The sequence below is a fragment of the Pseudophryne corroboree genome, chromosome 7 (genome assembly GCF_028390025.1).
Source record: "Pseudophryne corroboree isolate aPseCor3 chromosome 7, aPseCor3.hap2, whole genome shotgun sequence".
Taxonomy (NCBI): domain Eukaryota; kingdom Metazoa; phylum Chordata; class Amphibia; order Anura; family Myobatrachidae; genus Pseudophryne; species Pseudophryne corroboree.
Window position 1 is genome coordinate 92,103,939 of NC_086450.1, and position 19,493 is coordinate 92,123,431.

Here is a 19,493-nt window from a genome sequence, read left to right on the forward strand (position 1 = left end):
ATCAGACTGAAGGAACATGGCTATAGTAATCGACTCATCAAGAAATCCAAATTCCAAGTTACCAGAATAAAACGAGAAACTTTAGTATTTATGGATAGGAAAGTTCAGAAGCAAGAAAATAAAAATTCTATGAGATTCATTGAAGACTTCTGTGGTAGCTGGAGAGAAGCTAATAAGATCTTGCAAAATCATTGGCACATACTACAATGGATGATGACCTCTCCAAACAAATTGGAGACAGGGTCAATATGAGCTTGAAAAGAGAACCTAACCTTAAAGATCGATTGGTTAGTAGTAATTTTGTACATTCATCGAGAACACAAATGTCTATAATTGGCAGCCACCCCTGTGGCAATTGTAAAATATGCCCACATGTTCAGAATACATCATTTGTTACAGACAAAGTCGATCAACAAATCCAGATCAAAGGATACTTTAACTGCAGGACTGAGAACGTAATTTATTGTATCACATGTTCGTGTAACCTACATTATGTAGGTATGACTTCACGTATGCTGAAGGTAAGGGCATTAGAACACTTGGGCAATATACGTAATGCTAGATCAGATATGTCCAAATTCAAGACCTTAACTACGGTGGCAAGACATTTCTTTTAGGTGCATGGCAGCAAAACAAAGGACCTATGTATCTTTGGTCTGGAGCAGGTAAAGATGGGTCTTAGAGGTGGTGATATAATGACAGCCCTGCAGAAAAAAGAATCTGTAAGGATATTTCAACTGGACACACTAATGCCCAGGGGTCTGAACGAGAATATCAACTATAGTGTCTTTCTCACAAAATAATTTCATTCCAAGTAAGGTTTTGAAGTACCCATTCAGGCTCTTTAGGAACATCTTTGTCTATTAGGTCTGCTTTACTCCTCCATCAGAACATAATTTTTGATTCTCATTTAAATTCACAGTTTATATTCGCCTTAGCGATACTTGGACAGATTCACACTATATATCATCCCCCTCTTCCTTCCTCTCCCTCCTTCGCCTCCCTTTTACAGTATGTCAAATGTGTTGATACGATTTATATCACTTTTCATGTACTAATTAGTACATTATCTTATCACCTCCATTTTATTTGTGTATGCACTCACTTTTTAGATATAATCAACTTAATTTTTATTTCTATTTTCTTCTATTTCCAATTTTTATATATTTTTCCCTTCCAGATACCCCCATTTATTTGCAAGCATAACAATATATAAGTCCATGGGACACTTTCATAATAATTTATACACTCATTTCTTCCCGACACTTAACTAAAATAATAAGAAATTAGTAATTTTTAATAATTAATTTCCATCACAAATCTTACATCAATTATACAACAATATTATCTACATTAATTAACATTAGTTACACCATCACCAATAGACCACATTTTTCATAAATACATTTTTTTCATTTACACACCATGTCACCAATATATTTTCATCCCTCTATTATTATTTTTCTTCATCAATTCAATCATTAACACTAACACATGGTTTTCCAATCACTTATTCTCTCTCTTTTCTCTTCTCCCCTTTCCTTCTAATCATTAATGTATAACCATACCATATACTCCTTCTATAATAGGACATTATCTATATAATAAATGAACTCAATAACCTACAGTTGACAAACCTGTATATATATATATATATATATATATATATATATGTGGATTTAGTATCTTTATAATTTATTTCTTCTACTAAATATGTTTCTTTTTTAAACCCTATTACAATGTGTGTCTTTTGGTGGTTTACGTGGAATGAATCAAGCACATGGTGGTATAGATTTTAAAACTCTAAATACACCAATACATATGGCCAAATTGTATCTTAATTACTAACAGGTGCCATAGATGCTCGTTTAATATATTAGCTTCTATAGTTATCTCCATTAAACTCCAAGTAATTCTCCATTGGAGTCTCATCTTGTCAATCAAATACTCCATGTGAACAACTGGCCACTAAAACCTTTTTCTACTCACTGTTGGAACTTGTGGAGTGAGGCTCCCGTGAACAAGCCCAGCGGTAAAACATATGTCGGGGATTGACGTAATTTGGTGATGTCATCGCAGCTACGCCCCTTCCGGAAAAGGGCGGTGGCGTTACAGAGAGCGGGACGGAGAGAGTGAACAGGGAGACGCGGGGGAGACATCAGGGGCACGGTGGAGCAGCGCACATCATGTGCAGCCACACACAGACTACAAATACTCCTGCGGTTTAGGAACAGTAATGTGTTACCCCTCTTATTAACCAAACCCCCCTCTCTCATAACAATATCTACTTTTCATTTTATCCCCTCCCCTCTCCTATTTGTCTAAGCTGCTAACAAGGAGTAGCAACAAAAGCAACATTAGTTGCAGTTTTGTCTATTCTCACATGAACCTGCTACTTTGTAATGACTTTGAGACAATGTTTTCTCTTAACTTAGCTCAGTGGTTCCCAAACTTTTGTGAGTCACGGCACCCTGGAGTGTCAGATTTTTTTTCACGGCACCCCTAGGCCACAAGTTTCTTATTGAGAAATTTCGAAAAAAATATTAGATTAAGTAAATGATGTTTATATGTCATCCTTAGGGTCAGTTATGTGGTGAGGGACAAGATTTGCTTCTGTTTGTCCACATATTTTATAACTGGAAGCCATCAGCACTGGTTTTGCCTATTAAATTGACAATAAATAGTTTGAATTGGTCCTTGACCACCAACCTGAGGCACCCCTGCAAGTGTCTCGCGGCACCCCAGGGTGCCACGGCACACAGTTTGGGAACCACTGACTTAGCTGATACATTTATATCAGGATGCACAGACACTTTGAAAGCAAAAATCATATGAAAAATGTCACGTGATCATTATATAACCAGATCACTTCTTCAAACGGAGAATCCAATGGTCAAGGTAACTAATTTGGTGGACACTCATACATGATTGGAATATTTATTCCCTATAGTATAATTTTGTTATAAGAGTGGACCTTGATCAACAGATAACACATGATATATATTTTTTCTATACCATATTTTCAGCACAAATTCTGTATGAATTTAGGAGATATATTGTATAGGATCCAATATATTTGCACTTATAAGAATCTTCAAAACACACACACTTAGAAATTTGCAGCATGTCTGAGTTTTATGTTTAAAACCTTTCTGAGCTTTATTCTTGTGATGTGCTTTGGATATAAATTGATTCAATATCTCCATTTATTTTTCTCCCTCTCTCATCTGGCTGACAGCAGTACTGATCTGAGCTTTGCTCTTTTCAGTGTACAATTTGCCACCACAACAGACAGTAGAAGTGCTTCTTCTTCCTTCAGGCCTGGCGGATAAGATAGAACCACCAGAGCCCTATTTTGATTCTTTCAAGATACTGTGGGTACTCTTTATATTTCCAACACTCTCTCATCTGAAACAGCTCTGGACGAACGCATTTGTGCTCTGGATCCAGGCCTAGTACAGACAGCAGAAGTGGGTACTCTTCTTTCATTTGAGCGTGACTCTCTATGGCTATAATGTACATCTCTTCCTGTGTTTGTAGCACATATTTTGTATGAATCCATGAGATATGTTGTATGTGATTTAATACACTTAAAAACATTTTTTTTTATAACATACACCTTGTTGCTCCTTTCAGTATACAATTTGCAGTCACAACAGACAGTAGAAGTGTCTTTCTTTCTTCAGGCCTGGGGGATAAGTTTGAACCACCAGAGCCCCAATTGATTTCTTTGAATCACTGTGGATACCTCTCGTGTATTTCTAACACTCTCTCATCTGGAACAGATCTGGTGCCAGTGTATTTATACTCTGGACCCAGGCCCAGTACAGACAGCAGAAGTGGGTACTTTTCTTTCTTCTTTCCTTTTTCATTCATGCGTGATTGTTCACGGATATATTATAATATCTTATATACACCCAATCTACAATCACAATCATAGCTCAGTTGTTAGGCCTATTGAGTACTTGAATGGGAAATCACCCAGAAATATTGGACATTAATGATTATCAACCTGTACAGCTCAATTTGATCTAGTATCCCCAATGATGACAAATGGGATACATTGTGCATCTAATTGTTCATTGTAGTGATATGATTAGAAACAGAGTGAAATTTTATACTTTGTATCTGCACAAACAAAGTATATAGAATCTTTTCATGTGCAAATTGTTTGATCTCTGGTTATTATAATAACAATTGGATACCATTTATTTTTTGGGAAAATTTGATTCCCCTTTGTAACTGAACCCTCATAATTGTCTTTGTATTTGTGATGAATGTTTATAACACGTGTAAAAACAATTGAATTCTCCTTTTGATACATAGATTGATTATCAAAATATATAATACAAACAATCTTGGATTAAGCATCCTGAATTATATATTTTCACTACTTAGTATCTTGACCCTGATTAATTACTGGGTGAATCAAGATTTTTCTAGTTAGACCAATGGTCATTATTCTAATATTAAACAGAATAAATGTTAAGTTTTAAAGTACTCACCAGTACATTTTCATTCATGTTGATTGAATTATTTTGTCGCAATTGATTTCTAAGAGTGCTCCCAAAAAAGTTTTTTTTGTCTTTTCCTCCTAAATATATTGTAGCTTGTCTCAGTGCCAGTTAGTTATGTAGGGCTAACAAATCAGTTAATGGTTAAAGTAACGTGCCCCCTATACATTCCTATAAGACATGTATCTTATTTGCCAGGTTGATGAGGAATGCAGTGAGCTGTGTTATATATCGTTTCCTTACCCAATAGTTGGGATACAACGTTGTAACATTTGCAATACTGCAACATCTAGGGTCTATTCATGAATCAGTGAAAAGAGTGGATAAGTGAGCCCGTGGAGAATTTGCCCATGGCAACCAATCAATGTTGATGTTACATTTATAAAGTGCATTCTATAAAATTATACGTAGCAGCTGATTGGTTGCCATAGGTAACTTCTCCACTGGCTCACTTCTCCACACATTTCACTGCTTCATGTATGTTGCAGTATTGGAAATGTTATTATGCATCACACGGCATCACTTATGTTAGAGACTTTAATTTTTACCTCTCTCTTAAAACACTAGGGTCTATTCATGAAGCAGTGAAAAGTGTGGAGAAGTTGCTCACGACAACCAATCAGCATTCAAGTAACATCTATAATTTGCATACTATACATTTGTACAGAGCAGCTGATTGGTTGCCATGGGCATCTTCTCCACAGGCTCACTTTTCCACTCTTTTCACTGCTTCATGAATAGACCCCACTGTCTAGTATGAGTGTGCAGCTACCCTGCAAGTATATACAGTAGGTGGATTACCTTAAAATATGAATGTGCTTATTCATGCACCTTTAATAGCGCCTTAATTAACAGTATCTCTGTAGTGTGTTATAAATATTGCACTACCATTATATATCCTCACAGAGTGGATGTAAAGATCAGTTTCTAAATCCACCCATCTTATGTATCTATTGAATAGATATAGCTGACTGTGACTTTGGGGCTTAGTGTGCTACTCAGTTTAGGGGTCTATTCATAAATCAGTGAAAAGTGTGGAGAAGTGAGCCAGTGGAGAAGTTGCCCATGGCAACCAATCAGCATTAAAGTAACATGTATAATTTGCATATTATACAATTGTACAGAGCAGCTGATTGGTCGCCATGAGCAATTTCTCTGCAGGCTCACTTCTCCACTCTTTTCACTGCTTCATGAATAGAACCCATGTTTGTAGTGATATATTAGATCTGGATACACTTCCCTGTTACTAGTATGACAACACAATGTTTGTGTATAGAGCTCCTGAGTGAAAATAGAAATCGCCTAATTCACTTTATCTTACATATCAGTATACAAGAGTGTATTCATTTGTCAGTAATTCAATATTGCAGTCCACATTTGAATGTTATTGCAGTTAGAAATAAACTGGCAGTATGCATCGCTGCAAAGTAGGGGCATAAATTATTGCCCCACTTCTCTTGCATAATTAAATAGCATACTGTATGTTCAGTGCTACAGTGTGCCTCTCAATGCTAACACAATTCTGATGTGTATAAATAATCCAATTATTGCTGCATAGCCTAGACAAGCGTTATCTGTCATACACCAGCCCGATCAATAATGGGACAGGTGTTATGATCTTCTGTTTACTCAGTGTTTGGATTTATTAGTGAAGCTGCTTACACTGTGGCTAAATTGGTTGCACACAGAATAAAGATTGCTGTGGTATAAATAACCTTGCAGGATGTGACCACATTCTGCCATGTACTAACTAAAAGTCCCAAACATATACTATAGAGGGCCTGGCGACAAGCACATCTAATGCCAACGCACGTTTCACTGATGCTTTGTCAAGATGCTGACAATAATAGATCCTAACACTGAGTGGACAGCATAGGAAAATATGTTTACTTTTAATAAACTTAATGACAATTATGATAAAATGAAGGTTACAAATTATGACAGAACATATGTGGAGGGATGACGCCGTTACAGGGCCCAAGGGCAGAGGGAGTATGCATCATGTGATCAATAAAACTAATACACATATTTTAAAGTATGCTTCTTACTGTGATGTTCGAAGCAAGTGTGTTCAAACCCAACATAGGGGGTAATTCAGAGTTGATCGCAGCAGCATATTTGTTAGCAGTTGGGCAAAACCAGGTGCACTGCAGGGGAGGCAGATATAACATTTGCAGAGAGAGTTAGATTTGGGTGGGTTATTTTGTTTCTGTGCAGGGTAAATACTGTCTGCTTTATTTTTACACTGCAATTTAGATTTCAGTTTAAACACACCCCACCCAAATCTAACTCTCTCAGCACATGATATCTCTCTCCCCCCCCTCTGCAGTGCACATGGTTTTGCCCAACTGCTAACAAATTAGCTGCTGCGATCAACTCTGAATTAGACCCATAATCCACAATGGTTTTGTTACAGCAGGTTTTTGTTAATTTGCAATGTTTCCAACTTACTGATATCAAATACTGCATATGAGACATCGTTCTTAGAATAAAAATCATAATTGGGCACTACTGTGGTTTTCCAGTCATGGAAATTGCTTGTATAGAAACCCCACAATTTGCTCCTGTGTAAGGTTACAACCACGGGATTGACTACGTTAGCTATCGCTAATACACAGGCTTATCAGCCTGTATTTTCTCTAAATGCCCTAAACAACCATAGCAATGAAAAAATAAAAAACTGTGAAAAACAAAAGACTGTAGACTCTATAAGAGGCATCTACCTAAATTAGGCTCAGTGGTGCATGCATCAGGGTTCTAATTACCCAGACACTCACCCCGATGGACTGTTTTTTTTAAATGAAAGGAGCACCACCCCTTGCAGCTTAATGACATGATTTGTGGGCATGTGTGAAGGGGCAGTGTCAGGGCTGGACTGGCCATCTGATAGTGCGTGGCTGCAGTACAGTCTTAACAGCATTGTAGGCCCTGGGCAAAGCAATACACTGGGGCCCCTACCCACCCATTCATTAGTTTAAAATGAAAAACATAGTTTACCCCTCCTGCAGTCCTGCACCATCTCTCCATATGCTTCCATACAGTGAATGGCTGCCAGGACTGTAATTGGTGAATAGCGCCAGTTATCTACCAATCAGCATGCTGACAGTCCTTCATTGTCTGGCTGCTGGCTGAGAGGCAGTAGACAAAGATGCGCCCCAGCCACTCTAATTGTGGATTACACGTAATCAGAGTGGCTGGACAGCCTTGTCTGCCTGTGTTTCAAGGAGCTCCAGAGGTAACAGTTTGGGGGGCACATGCCCCAAGGTTAGCCTGCCCCTGCTCAAAGGCCCCAAGAAAAGTGAGTCCCTCGGGCAGCTTCCCAGTGTATCCATAATTTAAGATGGCCTTGCGTTGCTGGCCAAGCAGTGCAGCCTCCAGGCTCTCTTCTCGGCCGCCCGTCCTACCTCAATCCCAACCGCGGCTGGTATACAGGGCATGCTGCGAGGCCAGGCCCACCTGGCGTATAAGTACAGTCTAGTGATATTGCCTTATATGTCCAGTGATCCTGGCGTATAAATCCAGTGATCCTGCCGTATAATTCCAGTGATTCTGGCGTATAAATCCAGTGATCCTGCCGTATAATTCCAGGGGTACTGGTGTATAAATCCAGTGATCCTGCCGTATAATTCCAGTGGTACTGGCGTATAAGTTCAGTGATCCTGCCATATAATTCCAGTGGTACTGGCGTATAAGTCCAGTCCAGTGGTACTGCCGTATAAATTCAGTGGTACTGCCGTATAAATCCAGTGGTACTGCCGTATAAATCCAGTGATCCTGCCGTATAATTCCATTGGTACTGGTCTATAATCCAGTGATCCTGCTGTATACTTCCAGTGGTACTGGCGTACAAATCCAGTTATCCTGCCGTATAATTCCAGTGATCAGGCCGTATAATTCCAGTGATCCTGCCTTATAATTCCAGTGGCACTGGCGTATAAATCCAGTGATCCTGCCATATAATGCCAGTGATCCTGCTGTATAATTCCAGTGATACTGGCATATAAATCCAGTGATCCTGCCATATAATTCCAGTGATCCTGCCATATAATTTCAGTGGCACTGACGTATAATTCCAGTGATCCTGCCGTATAATTCCAGTGATCCTGCCGTATAATTCCAGTTATACTGGCGTATAAATCCAGTCCAGTGGTGCTGCCATATAAGTTCAGTGGTGCTGTCCTGTGCTGTATATTATTTACTCCAAATAAAGGTGTTATTAATATTTAATCCAAATCATTTTCACGTGGTTTGCCCTGTGTTGTGTAGAGGTACGCTCTCCTGTACCGCATATTGGTGGTCATTCCGAGTTGTTCGCTCGCTAGCAGTTTAGCAGCAGTGCAAACGGTATGCCTCCTCCCACTGGGAGTGTATTTTAGCTTACCAGAAGTGTGAACGAAAGGATCGCAGAGCGGCGGCAATTTTTTTTTGTGCAGTTTTAGAGTAGCCCAATATCTACTCAGCGCTTGAGATCACTTCAGACTGTTCAGTTCCTGTTTTGCCGTCACGAACACGCCCTGCGTTCACCCAGCCATGCCTGCGTTTTTCCTGGCACGCCTGCGTTTTTACGAACACTCCCGGAAAACGGTCAGTTGACACCCAGAAACGCCCACTTCTTGTCAATCACTCTGCGGCCAGCAGTGCGAATGAAAAGCTTCGCTAGACCTTGTGTGAAACTACATAGTTTGTTGCAATTGTACAACGCAGGTGCGCATTGCGCCGCATACGCATGCGCAGAAATTATGTTTTTTTGCCTCATTGCTGCACGGCGAACAAATGCTGGTAGCGATCAACTCGGAATGACCGCCATTGTTATATAACTCCAGAAAAATAATGGAGAACAAAAATTTGGAGGATAAAATAGGGAAAGATCAAGAATCACTTCCTCCTAGTGCTGAAGCTGCTGCCACTAGTCATGACATAGATGATAAAATCCCATCAATGTCATCTGCCAAGGCCGATGCCCAATGTGATAGTAGAGGGCATGTAAAATGCAAAAAGCCAAAGTTCAGTAAAAGACCTCAACAAATACATTGAAATGGTCTGAGGAGAAATGTAAACTTTCCAATATGCCATTTACGACATGGAGTGGCAAGGAACGGCTAAGGCTCTAGCCTATGTTCATGACTACTGGTTCATCTTCACATGAGGATGGAAGCCCTCATCCTCCCGCTAGAAAAATTATAAGAGTTAAGCTGGCAAAAGCACAGCAAAGAACTGTGCGTTCTAAGATGGTATCACATATCCCCAATGAGAGTCCAAGTGTGTCTGACCTTCCCAACACTGGATGGGAAGAGGTGGCTCCTTCCACCATTTGCACGCCCTCTACAAGAGCTGGAAGTAGCACCCACAGTCTAGTTTCTGATATTCAAATTGAAGATGTCACTGTTAAAGTACACCAGGATGAGGATATGGGTGTTGCTGGCGCTGAGGAAGAAGTTGACGATGAGGATTCTGATGGTGATGTGGTTTGTTTAAGTCAGGCATGGGGGAGACACCTGTTGTCTGTGGGATGAATAAGCCAATTGTGATGCCTGGGCACACTACAAAAAAAGCCACCACTTCGGTGTGGAATTATTTCTCCACAAATCCGGACAACAGGTATCAAGCTGTGTGTTGCCTCTGTCAATCTGGAATAAGTAGGGGTAAGGACGATAACCACCTTCGAACATCCTCCCTTATACATCACGTGCAGCGCATTCATCAGAAGTCAGTGTCAAGTTGTGAAACTTTGGGAAAGAGCATAAGTAGTCCACTGACACCTAAATCCCTTCTTCCTCTTGTACCCAAGCTCCTGCTAGCCATACCGCCAACTCCCTCAACGTCAACTTCCTCCTCAGTCAGGAACATCAGTAGTCTTGAAGGCCATGTCACTGGCAAGACTGAGGAGTCCTCTCCTAACCGGGATTCCTCTGGAGGATCCTTGATTGGTACACCTACTGCTGCTGTTGTTGCTGCTGGGAGTAGATCGTCATCCCAGAGGGGAAGTCGGAAGACCACTTGTACTACTTCAACTAAGCAATTGACTGTCCAACAGTCCTTTGTGAGGAAGATGAAATATGACAGCAGCGGTGGCGTAAGTTCGTCCCAGTCGCCCAGAGGCATGATAAATGTTGGTGCCCCCCTACATATACACACACATACCATATATAACTATCCGACACGCAGGGTGAACAGTAGTAGCGTGCTCAGGTACCTTTCCCAATAGTAATATAGATACACATACAAAGTGGACGCACTCCAAGTCAGTCATTACAATAAAACAGACACCAGCATACATTTATAGTACACCTACAGTGCTCCCTCACCCACCAGCGGGTCTCGATGGAGATGCTTTGGCGCAGCGGTGTGCCGATATATATAAAAAACACACAAACACCTCATTCACTTAAAAACACACACACGCCTTTTTCACTTAAACATACACACACGCATCTTTCACTTAAACACACACGCTGCTTTCACTTTAACAAACAGCCGCCTTTCACTTAAAAACACACACGCCTCTTTCACTCACACACACACACATGCCTCCTTCACTTAAAAACACACAAACATGCCACTTTCACTTAAACACACACATGCCTCTCACACACACACATGCTTCTCACTTACACACATAAATGTGTCTCACTTACACACACATACACACACACACACACACACACACACGCCTCTCACACACACGTGCCTCTCACACACATGCCTCTCACTTACACACACACATACATGCCTCTCACACACATGCCTCTCATTTACACACACATGCCTCTCACACACATGCCTCTCACTTACACACACATGCCTCTTTTACTTGAACACACAACTTTCCTTAAAAACACACACACACACACACACCTCACTTAAAAACACGCACACACAAAACACAGTGCTTCCAACATTTATTAAAGCCCCCCCAGCACCCCTAACTACACCTTCCAACCCCCCCCCCCCACACACACACACACACACACACACACACACACACACACACACACACACACACACAGTGCAGCTTGAGGCAAGTGCTGCCAGTGCCTACCTTTGGCTATCATCAGCCTGACGGAGGAATAAAGAGCTTTATTCGGCTGGCTTGCTTAACTGGAAGGGCGGCGGGGCCTGGGAGGAGCTGCGCTCAGGAGCTCACCCTAGCTGCAGCCAGTGCCAGCTCTCTGTATATACAGGAGGCAGCTTCTGTGTCACTGACACAGCTCCTCCGTATGCAAGGATGATTAAAAAAAAAGTAGCAGCGTGCGATCGTCAGGCAGCGGAAAACAGTGGAGGAGATGTTACCCCGTGAGGTCAGGAGCCCAGCGGCAGCCGACTCCACTGCCTCCCACAGTTCCGCCACTGGACAGCAGTCATACTTTTGCAAAGCAGATAACTGAGTCCTTGATAGCTATGTTGGTGTTAGACATGCGTCCGGTATCCGCCATTAGTTCAGTGGGACTTAGAGTATTGTTTGAGGTACTGTGTCCCCGGTACCAAATCCCACCTAGGTTCCACTTCACTAGGCAGGCGATACCGAGACGTCAGAAAGAGTGTCCTCAGTGTCCTAAAAAATGCAGTTGTACTGACTGTCCACTTAACCACAGACATGTGGACAAGTGGAACAGGGCAGACTAAGGACTATATGACTGTGACAGCCCACTGGGTAGATGTATTGCCTCCCGCAGCAACAACAGCAGCGGCACCAGTAGCAGCATCTCTCAAACGCCAACTTGTTCCTAGGCAGGCTATTTTATGTATCCCCGCTTTCTGTAAGAGGCACACTGCTGACAGCCTCTTACAGAAACTGAGGGACATCATCGCACTGTGGCTTACCCCAATTAGACTTTCCTGGGGATTTGTGATATCGGACAATGCCACCAATATTGTGCGTGCATTACATCTAGGCAAATTCCAGCACTCCCCATGTTTTGCACATACAATTAATTTGGTGGTGCAGAATTTTTAGAAAATTGACAGGGGCGTGCAGGAGATGCTGTCGGTGGCCCAAAAAATTGTGGGGCACTTTAGGCATTCAGCCACCGCATGCCAAAGACTAGAGCGCCATCAAACACTCCTGAACCTTCCCTGCCATCACCTGAAGCAAGAGGTGGTAACAAGGTGGAATTCAACACTATATGCTTCAGAGGATGAAGGAGCAGCAAAAGGCCATTCAAGCCTATGCATCCACCTACAATATAGGCAAAGGAGGGGGAATGCACCTGACTCAAAAGCAGTGGAGAATGATTTCCATCTTGTGCAAGGTTCTCCAACCCTTCGAACTTGCCACACGTGAAGTCAGTTCAGACACTGCCAGCTTGAGTCAGCTCATTCCCCTCATCAGGCTTTTGCAGAAGCAGCTGGAGAAATTGAAGGAGGAGTTAAGACGGAGCGATTCCGCAAAGTATGTGGGACTTGTGGATTGAAGGGTGGTCAGTCTGTTGAAATCAGAGCACTACATTTTGGCCACCGTGCTCAATCCTAGGTTTAAAGCCTACGTTGTATCTCTCTTTCCAGCAGACACAAGTCTGCAGAGGTTCAAAGACCTGCTGGTGAGAAAATTGTCAAGTCAAGTGGAACGTGACGCGTCAACAGCTTCTCCTTCATTTTCTCCCACCACTGGGGCTGCGAGGAATAGGATAAGATTTCCTAGCTCACCCGCTGGCGGTGATGCATGGCAGTCAGTAGCAAGTGCTGACATCTGGTCCGGACTGAAGGACCTGCCAACGATTACTGACATGTCTACTGTCACTGCATATGATTCTGTGACCATTGAAAGAATGGTGGAGGATTATATGAGTGACTGCATTCAAGTTGGCATGTCAGAAAGTCCGTACATACGTACATAGATACGTACATATACTGGCAGGAAAAAGAGGAAATTTGGATGCCCTTGCACAAACTGGCGTTATTTTACATAAGTTGCCCTACCTCCAGTGTGTACTCCGATAGAGTGTTTAGTGCAGACGGTAACCTAGTCAGCGATCGGCGTAGGAGGTTACTTCCATAAAATATGGAGAAAATGATGTTCATCAAAATGAATTATAAATTCCTCTGGGAAGACCTTTACCAGCAATTGCCTACAGAAAGTACACAGGGACCTGTGATGGTGGATTCCAGTGGGGACGAATTAATACTCTGTGAGGAGGAGGCTGTACACACTGAAAGGGGTGAGGAATCAGAGGATGATAATGAGGTCGACATCTTGCCTCTGTAGAGCCAGTTTGTGCAAGGAGAGATTGATTGCTTCATTTTTGGTGGGGGCACAAACAAACCAGTTATTTCAGCCACAGTCGTGTGGCAGACCCTGTCGCTGAAACGATTGGTTTGTTAAAGTGTGCATGTCTTGTTTATACACCTCTTTTTCTTCTTTGCATCATGTGCTGTTTGGGGACTAGTCTGACACTGCCGTATAAGTCCAGGGGTACTGCCATATAAGTCCAGTCCAGTGGTGCTGTCTTGTGCTGCATCAGTCCAGTGGTGGTGTCTTGTGCTGCCATAAGTCCAGTGGTGGTGTCCTGTGCTGTATCTTATTTACTCCAAATAAAAGGCTTATATACATTACTTATATTATTCTCAAAATAATTTTCACAGGGTTTGCCCTGTGTGCTTTAGGAGTACGCTCGCCTGTGCTGCATATTATTATAATGGCTCCAAGTAAAAGGGTTATTATCCAAATTATTTTTACAGGCTTTGCCGTGTGTGTGTGGTTTAGGGGTACGCTTTCCTGTGCCACCAATATTGTGCATGTTTTACATTTGGGAAAATTCCAGCACGTCCCATGTTGTTTGTGCCGCACACTTGTGTCGCTTAGCTTAGTCATACAGCTACCTCATTGCACCTCTTTTTCTTCTTTGCACGATGTGCCTTTTTGGGCACTAGTTTTTTTAAGTGCCATCCTGTCTGCAACTGCAGTGACACTCCTAGATGGGCAAGGTGTTTGTGCTGTACACTTGTGTCGCTTAGCTTAGTCATACAGCTACCTCATTGCACCTCTTTTACTTTTTACATGATGTGCTGTTTGGGGACTAGTTCTTTAAGTGCCATCCTTTCTGCAACTGCAGTGCCACTCCTAGATAAGCCAGGTGTTTGTGCCGCACACTTTTGTTGCTTAGCTTAGTCATACAGCTACCTCATTGCACCTCTTTTTCTTCTTTGCATGATGTGCTGTTTGGGGACTAGTTTTTTTTTTGTGCCATCCTGTCTGCAACTGCAGTGCCACTCCTAGATGGGCCAGGTGTTTGTGCCGCACACTTGTGTCGCTTAGCTTAGTCATACAGCTACCTCAGTGCACATCTTTTTCTTCTTTGCATAATGTGCTGTTTGGGGCCTATTTTTTAAATCTGCCATCCTGTCTGACACTGCAGTGCCACTCCTAGATGGGCCAGGTGTTTTTTGCTTCACACTTGTGCGCTTAGCTTAGTCATACAGCTACCTCGGTGCAACTTTTAGGCCTAAAAAGAATGGCCCTCATTGCGAGTTGTTCGCTCGCTAGCTGCTTTTAGCAGCCGTGCAAACGCTAAGCCGCCGCCCTCTGGGAGTGTATCTTAGCTTAGCAGAAGTGCGAACGAAAGGATCGCATAGTGGCTACAAAATAATTTTGTGCAGCTTCAGAGTAGCTCCAGACCTACTCCTAGCTTGCGATCACTGCAGACTATTTAGTTCCTGTTTTGACGTCACAAACACGCCCTGCGTTCGCCCAGCCACGCCTACGTTTCCCCAGCCACTGCTGCATTTTTATCTGACACGCCTGCGTTTTTCACACACTCCCCAAAAACGGTCAGTTACCTCCCAGAAACACCCACTTCCTGTCAATCACTCTTGCTGCCAGCAATGCGATTGAAAAGCGTTGCTAGACCTTGTGTGAAACTGCAACGGCCATTGTGAAAGTACGTCATGCGTGCGCATTGCGCCGCATACGCATACGCAGAATTGCCAATTTTTTGCCTAATCGCTGCACAGCGACCAAAAGCAGCTAGCGATCAACTCGGAATGACCCCCAATTTTCTGAGGTGTGAGGTGTTCAGAACAGACTAGAAATGAGTGAAAATTAATGTTATCGAGGCTAATAATACCGCAGGAGCAAAATTACCCCCAAATTCTGTGATTTTAGCTGTTTTTATGTTTTTTTCAAAAACCAATCCAGATCCAAAACATGAGGATGGAACGAGAGCTAAAACCAAAACACGAAAAGTGCCCGCCGCACATCTCTAGCCAATACTATGCAATTCTATTAGATAATGTATAATGTAATGAGTGTCCAACCCCATCACCTAGCTGCTGAAGCCTGAAGCATCTTTCCTGTACGTATGGTGGGGGTGTGTATTTGCTGTGTGCTATAGATATATATGTCCCTTATGCTACCTGGTATTGATAGGCTGCTACACATGCATTAACCCCATTTGTCAAGAGAAAAAAAAAACTGTAGTACAGTGCTCAAATATTTACAGTAGAAAATATATTGAAATCCTGCACATGGAAGCCATGGAAAAAGTGTATGGGTTAAAGTGTACAATATATACATAAAAATGAAATTACTATATACTTTTACAATGCCAGCATATTCTGTTGCATTTTGCAGTTAGGGATAAGAAAGTAAGGATCGTTATCTGAATAAAGAAGAGAAACTGCCCTTCCTACAATAAAAGTGTAACAGGTTTCATATGTTCTTAGATGAGCCATCCCTTCATGAGAAGAAGTTAAACATTCTGAATCTACTGGCCTGCTGGAAAGATGACTATGATTGTTTCGGTCAATCAAACAACATTGTGGACAATAGTGACAAATACAGGAGCTGTAAAGAAATTAAGCGGTCTCGCTCTGGTGCTAGAGGTAAATAATATAATAATATACATTATGCAATAATCATAGTGCAACACCTCCATCATCTACGTTAAGCCTGTTGTACACGAGCGGAACATGTCTCTATAAAATGTGTGTAGCTAGTGCACCTCTTCTTTGTCGCTCCCCCCTGCCCAAGCTAGCTCAAGAATATGGGTGCTAAACTAAACAATGGGTCTCCACCCATGCAGATTACATAGCAAAATCACAATATGTAGACACAGGTATTGGAACACATATGTGATGAATGCAGTGCAGCACAATAATTCTTGGATTATGTTTGGTGCCAAGCCATCTCCTATAACTTTTGAACTGTATTTTCATTACCATACTTCCAAAACAGCACATAACATACTTTGCAGTGTGTATATTACTACAGTATGTGCATCTCCTTACTCCTCCTGCACCATTCTTATGTAGTAGTTGCAAAGCAACAAACATGCCAAACAGACCAACGCTCACATTTTCACCATTAGCCTCACAAGCTCTTTTGTGCTTTTTGGCTGCAGCTTCTCTCTAAAAGACCCTGGCTGGACTCTGTACTGCTACCGGATTTCTCTGTCTCATGGGCCATCTACTCTCTTACTGCAGACTGCCTTTCTCTGTCCATACAAACTACCCTGATCCTTTAACTTTGCCATATACAGGCCAATCCAGGCCCTTGGTCCAATAATCCAGCACTGTACACTGTACTCTCTCTGCACATGTTATATCTGCCCCACCTGCAGTGCACATGGTTTTGCCCAACTGCTAACAAATTTGCTGCTGCGATCAACTCTGAATTACCCCCCATGTGCACTGCAGGGGAGGCAGATATAACATGTGCAGAGAGAGTTAGATTTGGGTGGGGTGTGTTCAAACTGAAATCTAAATTGCAGTGTAAAAATAGAGCCACCAGTATTTACCCTGCACAGAAACAAAATAACCCACCCAAATCTAACTCTCTCTGCACATGTTATATCTGCCCCCCTGCAGTGCACATGGGGGGTCATTCTGATCTGATCGTTTGCTGCAGTTCTTCGCAGCGCAGCGATCAGGTCAGAACTGCGCATGCGCTGGCCCCACAGCGCATGGCTGACAGCCGACGGCGGTCGCTGGGCAGGAGGGGTCGGCATTGCGGCGTTTGGCCACCATTTTGTGTGCACGGTCCGGCCAATGCAGGCGTGGCCGTGCCGCGTGGGGGGCGGGCCGCAGCGTCTGCATGACATCACACGCAGCCGCTGCGAGCCAGGCAGCAACAAGTAGCTCCTGGCCAGCACGCAAAAGCTGTGCTGGCCGGGTGCTACTCCTGAAGTGGTTCTCAAACTGTGTGCTGTGGCACCTTGGGACACTTACAGGGGTGCCCTGCATTGGTGGTACTGGACCAATTACATTTTTTGGGGGCCAATGTAATAGGCAAAACCAGTTCTAGTGGCTGTCAATCATAAAATTTGTGAACAAAGACAAGCAAATCTTGTCCCTCAACACATAAAGGACCTTAATTTTATATTATTTTCCAAATTTCTCAATAAGAAACTTTTGACTAAGGGGTGCCGGGAAAACAATCCTGATACTCTAGGGGGCCATGATTCAAAAACGTTTGCAAAACCACTTAACTAGTGTATCTTTTTAAATGGTATCTGGACTTTGATACCAGGTTACCAAATGGACTAAAACCCTAGTCTTATTTTTATTTTTTTACTTGCTGTTTTTTTATGTGTTATTGACTTACAGGATAGTTTTAAATACTTTGTGTAAAATACATTTCTTATATTGGACTTTTCACCAGATTATTATCATCTATTTGTTCAATTTCTTTCTATGAACTGTTGATTTGTTTTGTTCATTTATATGGTGTATAAAGTTCTAGAAGTATGTATATTCTACAGAAAAACTCTAATAACACATCACTTTTTCTTTACATTTTGAATACGTGCTTATGTCTGTACATCATTACCTTTATTTGAAGGGTAATAGCTATTAATGTACTTTTAATACAGATGGAATCTACACTCTTACCAGCACCGATGGGGTGTCTTATCAAACCTTCTGTGACATGACCACCAATGGAGGAGGTTGGACTTTGGTAGCCAGCGTCCATGAAAACAATATGCTTGGGAAATGCACTATTGGAGATCGCTGGTCCAGCCAACAGGGGAATAATAAAAATAACCCGGAAGGAGATGGCAATTGGGCAAACTATGCCACATTTGGGCTTCCGGATGGAGCCACCAGTGACGACTACAAGGTAGGTGATGTCGGTCAGGATTTCTGCTATTTTATGTCCTATTTAGCTTATATTGTGGCAGAAAAGATTTGTTGCTATCCTGTTATCTGGAGGAATGAATGTTACATGTTACATATGAATGTGATTTCTCCTTTGTGATCAGAATCCTGGCTACTATGATATATCTGCTAAGGATGTGGGGATATGGCATGTACCGAACAAGACACCAATATCCAAATGGAGGGCTTCCGCCTTCCTACGATATCGCACAGATAACGGCTTTTTGACTGCTGAGGGTGGAAATCTCTTTAACCTGTACACGGTAAGATATGAACTCAGAGTTACAACTTTTTAGGCATTTGCATAATTAATCAGAAGGACGCTATAGTGGCTGATACAGATGCAGTATATCTCTATTTTATTTTTAAATGGGACTCCCTTAGGACATATCATGCTGCCAAGTTGTACTTCCTGGGTACTGAAAGATGGGGGATCGCTAGGGGACGTTTAGAACTCTAATTTTCTACCAAGACAAACTCACTTTATAGTTATAGGGATCCTAACATTTATAAAATCTACCTGTAGTATATGGAAATAGACCATTGACTGTCATGTCACAGTATAGACATCGCAGGAGTTCGGAGACTCAGCATGAACAGTTTACTGCATTTGTCCTTCAAATTTTATACCCTTGCTGGGATAACAGGGGAATATGTCTCTCCTATTTATGCTTCAGGTTAAGTTCAGAGATTCCTAGCAACTGATGATAAGGGTGGATCTCCCTTTAAAGTATTAATAATATTATTACAAGTATAAGCATATTTTACCTATGCTCCTCACCATTCTATTCACAAAGGAACATTGGGTATAGATTAGGATCATTTCTTTTCGTAGGGAAGATGACTAAAGCCAATGCCTGACTGTAGAAGAGGAGAGATCTCATAAGG

The 19,493-nt window shown here is 42.1% G+C and overlaps 1 protein-coding gene across 5 annotated transcripts in view; it reads left to right on the top strand.

Moving 5' to 3' along the window:
- Positions 1-19,493, top strand: part of LOC134944656 (intelectin-1-like) — a 199,400-nt gene that overhangs the window by 140,237 nt on the left and 39,670 nt on the right. For all 5 annotated transcript variants that reach the window (XM_063933413.1, XM_063933415.1, XM_063933416.1 and 2 more), the window contains exons 3-5: positions 16,173-16,331; positions 18,320-18,567; positions 18,710-18,868. In XM_063933413.1, coding sequence (XP_063789483.1) covers positions 16,173-16,331; positions 18,320-18,567; positions 18,710-18,868 — 566 coding nt within the window. The remainder of the gene's footprint in view (positions 1-16,172; positions 16,332-18,319; positions 18,568-18,709; positions 18,869-19,493) is intronic.